The 3,278-nt window shown below is 59.0% G+C and overlaps 1 protein-coding gene across 1 annotated transcript; it reads left to right on the plus strand.

Annotated features, from left to right (window-relative positions):
• The first annotated feature begins 1,270 nt into the window (after window positions 1–1,270).
• Window positions 1,271–2,641, plus strand: LOC147971216 (uncharacterized). The gene is made up of 2 exons (XM_087523873.1): window positions 1,271–1,708; window positions 1,817–2,641. Exons 1-2 carry the CDS (start codon window positions 1,271–1,273, stop codon window positions 2,639–2,641), a joined length of 1,263 nt encoding a protein of 420 aa, XP_087379999.1.
• The last annotated feature ends 637 nt before the right edge of the window (window positions 2,642–3,278 follow it).

Consider the following 3,278-nt stretch of genomic DNA (forward strand, 5'->3'; position numbering starts at 1 on the left):
CCGAGCTCATCGACTTCGACATCGCCCGCATCGGCCTCCCGTACAACGCCATCCTCGGGTACCCTGCTTTGGCTCAGTTCATGGCAGTGACCCATCCGGCCTACAACCTCATGAAGATGTCGGGCAGGAGCGACGTCCTCACTGTGGCTGGAGACACCAAGGAAGCTCTGGCGGCTCACAAGCTCACCTTCAGGGCTGCAGCGACAGCGTGCCCGGCCGGCGAAGCCACCCCAAGGGCTAAGGAGGCCGCGCCGGCGAAGAAGAAGCGCATGTTCACTCAAGACCAGGCTGAAACGAAGCAAGTGCCGGTCGAGGAAGGTGGACCCTCGGGAGCCACCTTCACCATAGGCGCCAACCTCGACCCGGATCAAGAGGAGGCATTGGTAAAGTTCTTTCACATGAACAAGGAGGTATTCGCCTGGGAACCCAAGCAACTGGTAGGGGTCCCAAGGGGGGTAATCGAGCATCACTTAAGGGTGTGCCCCAATGTGCGCCCTGTGAAGCAGAAGACATGGCGACAGTCCACGGAGAAGCAGTCCTTCATCGTCTAGGAAACTCACAAGCTGGACGTGGCAGGTGTCATTCCCGAGGTCCGATACCCAGAGTGGTTGGTGAACCCTGTCGTCGTGCCAAAGAAAGGTGGGAAGGAACGCATGTGCGTCGACTTCACCAACCTCAACAAGGCCTGTCCCCAAGACCCGTTCCCGCTTCCACGCATCGACCAGATCGTTGACTCCACCACCGAGTGCGACCTGCTGTGTTTCCTGGACGCGTTCTCAGGCTACCACCATATCAATATGGCAGTGGAGGATGTGGAGAAGACCGCCTTCTTGACCCCGTGCGGGGTGTACTGCTACACCTGCATGCCGCTCGGACTGCGCAATGCTGGGCGACCTTCCAGCGGCTGATGCACATCGCCCTGGGTCAACAGCTCGGGAGAAACGCTGAAGCCTACGGTGATGACAACATGGTAAAATCTCGGGAGGCGAGAACCCTAATTCAGGACATGGAGGATACCTTCGCTAGCCTGCGCCAGGTGGATTTGTGGCTCAACCCGGAGAAGTGCGTGTTCGGTGTCCCCTCCGGCAAGCTACTGGGTTTCCTCGTGTCTCACAGGGGGATCGAGGCTAACCCCGAGAAGGTCAAGGCAATAGAAGAGATGAGCCCACTGCAAACTCTCAAGGAAATGCAGAAGCTTGCAGGCTGCGTGACCTCGCTGGGGCGCTTCATCTCCAAGCCGGGGGAGCGTGCCCTACCGTTCTTCAAGCTGATGAGGAAGAAGGCCCCGTTCGAATGGACCCCAGAGGAAGATCTGGCGTTTCAAGACCTCAAGAGGTACCTAACCAGCCCATCGGTGATGGTGGCACCTCGCCCCCTCGAGCCTCTGGTGCTCTATCTGGCTTCTACACCTCACTCCGCCAGCGCGGTGTTGGTGGCAGTTCGGGAGGAGCGCCGGGCCAAGAACCCGCAACGCAATGTCGCGCCCTCAGCTGGAATGGTGCGGTCACAAGATGATGCCGCTAAGACCAAGACGATCCCCACAGACGATCACGCCCCACAAGATGGCGTTCAAGGGCCGACAGAGGCCCCGAAAGGTGACCAAGCTCCGGAGGTCACCCCACCTCCGGAGGTGTCGCAACCTCCAGCAGTTGCGGACTCCATCGACGCTCCTGCCTTCGTCGAGCACCCGGTGTACTTCGTCAACACAGTATTGCGGGACGCAAGGGCGTAGTACCCCATGCCCCAGAAGCTTTTGCTCGCGCTCCTGGTGGCCTCACGCAAGCTGTGCCATTACTTCTAAGGCCACCCGATCAAGGTCGTCTCTGCTTACTCACTGGAGAGGGTGCTCCAGAGCCCTAATGCCGCAGGAAGGGTCGCCAAGTGGAACATCGAACTTCAGGCATTTCAGCCCGAGTTCAGCACAACCAGGGTCATCAAGGGAGCCGCCCTAGCCGACTTCGTAGCCGAATGGACCGACGCCCCGGAACCTGAAGTTGGCGAGAGCCTATCTCTCTCGCCAGGAAGTGAAGCACCATATGGTTGGGTCATGTACTTCGATGGCGCCTTCGCACGCCAAGGCCCGGGGGCTGGCGCTGTGCTCATCTTGCCCACCCAAGACAAGCTATACTACACCGTGCAGCTTTGCTTCCAGCAGGGTGAGAATGTCTCCAACAACATTGCGGGATACGAGGGGTTGATCGCTGGCCTCAAGGCAGCGGCGGCCTTGGGGGTGAAGCGTCTCAGCATCAAGGGCGACTCCCAGCTCCTCGTCAACTTCTCTAACAAGGTGTACGGACCAAGGGACGAGCATATGGAGGCCTACCTCGCGGAGGCACGCAAGATGGAGAAGCAATCCTTAGGCCTAGAGCTACAACATGTGCCACGCGGCACCAACAAGGAGGCCGACGAGATCGCCAAGAGGGCGTCAAGACATCTACCCCAAGAACCTGGTGTTTTCGAAGAACAACTCTTCAAGCCTTCGGCGACCCCCGCGACTACGGAGACTACATCACCTCGAGAGGAACTCCCCCAGCCACCAGCCTCGGGAGCCCCCGCTTGTGGTCCGACATCAGGAGCACGTCTTCTCCTGGTGCTCGAGCCTCGGAGGGATGCTGGACCGAGGAATTCAAGGCGTACCTGATACGAGGGACACTGCCGGAGAAAGAGGAGGATGCAGAGCGCGTGGCCCGACAGGCTACGGCATACTGCATACAGGATGGTGAGTTATACAGAAAGTGACCAAATAATGTTTCCTTGCGATGCATCTCCAGGGAGCAGGGGAACGAGCTGCTAGTTGACATACACGGTGGAGATTGCGGGCACCACTCCTCGGCACGCACCCTGGTCAGCAAGGCGTTCGGCAGCAGGTTCTACTAGCCCACGACACTCAACGACGCGGCCGAGTTGGTGAGGTCCTGCGAGGCCTGCCAATTCCATGCCAAGCAAATCCACTAGCCTGCCCAGGGCCTCCAGACTATCCCACTTTCATGGCCATTCGCGATCTGGGGGCTGGATATCCTGGGTCCGTTCCTGCGAGCGCCTGGGGGCTACCGCTACCTCTACGTCGCCATCGACAACTTCACCAAATGGGCAGAGGTGGAAGTCGTCTGCACCATCCCAGCCGGGTCAGCAGTTAAGTTCATCAAGGGCCTCGTGAGCCGGTTCGGGGTCCCTAACCGCATCATCACCGTCAACGGCTCACAGTTCACTAGCAATCTCTTCAAGACCTATTGTGCTAACCTTGGAACACAGATTTGCTACGCTTCGGTGGCACAACC

Source organism: Triticum urartu, chromosome 5A (assembly GCF_056163025.1).
Source record: "Triticum urartu cultivar PI428250 chromosome 5A, HENAU_Tu73, whole genome shotgun sequence".
In the NCBI taxonomy this organism is placed as follows: Eukaryota; Viridiplantae; Streptophyta; class Magnoliopsida; order Poales; family Poaceae; genus Triticum; species Triticum urartu.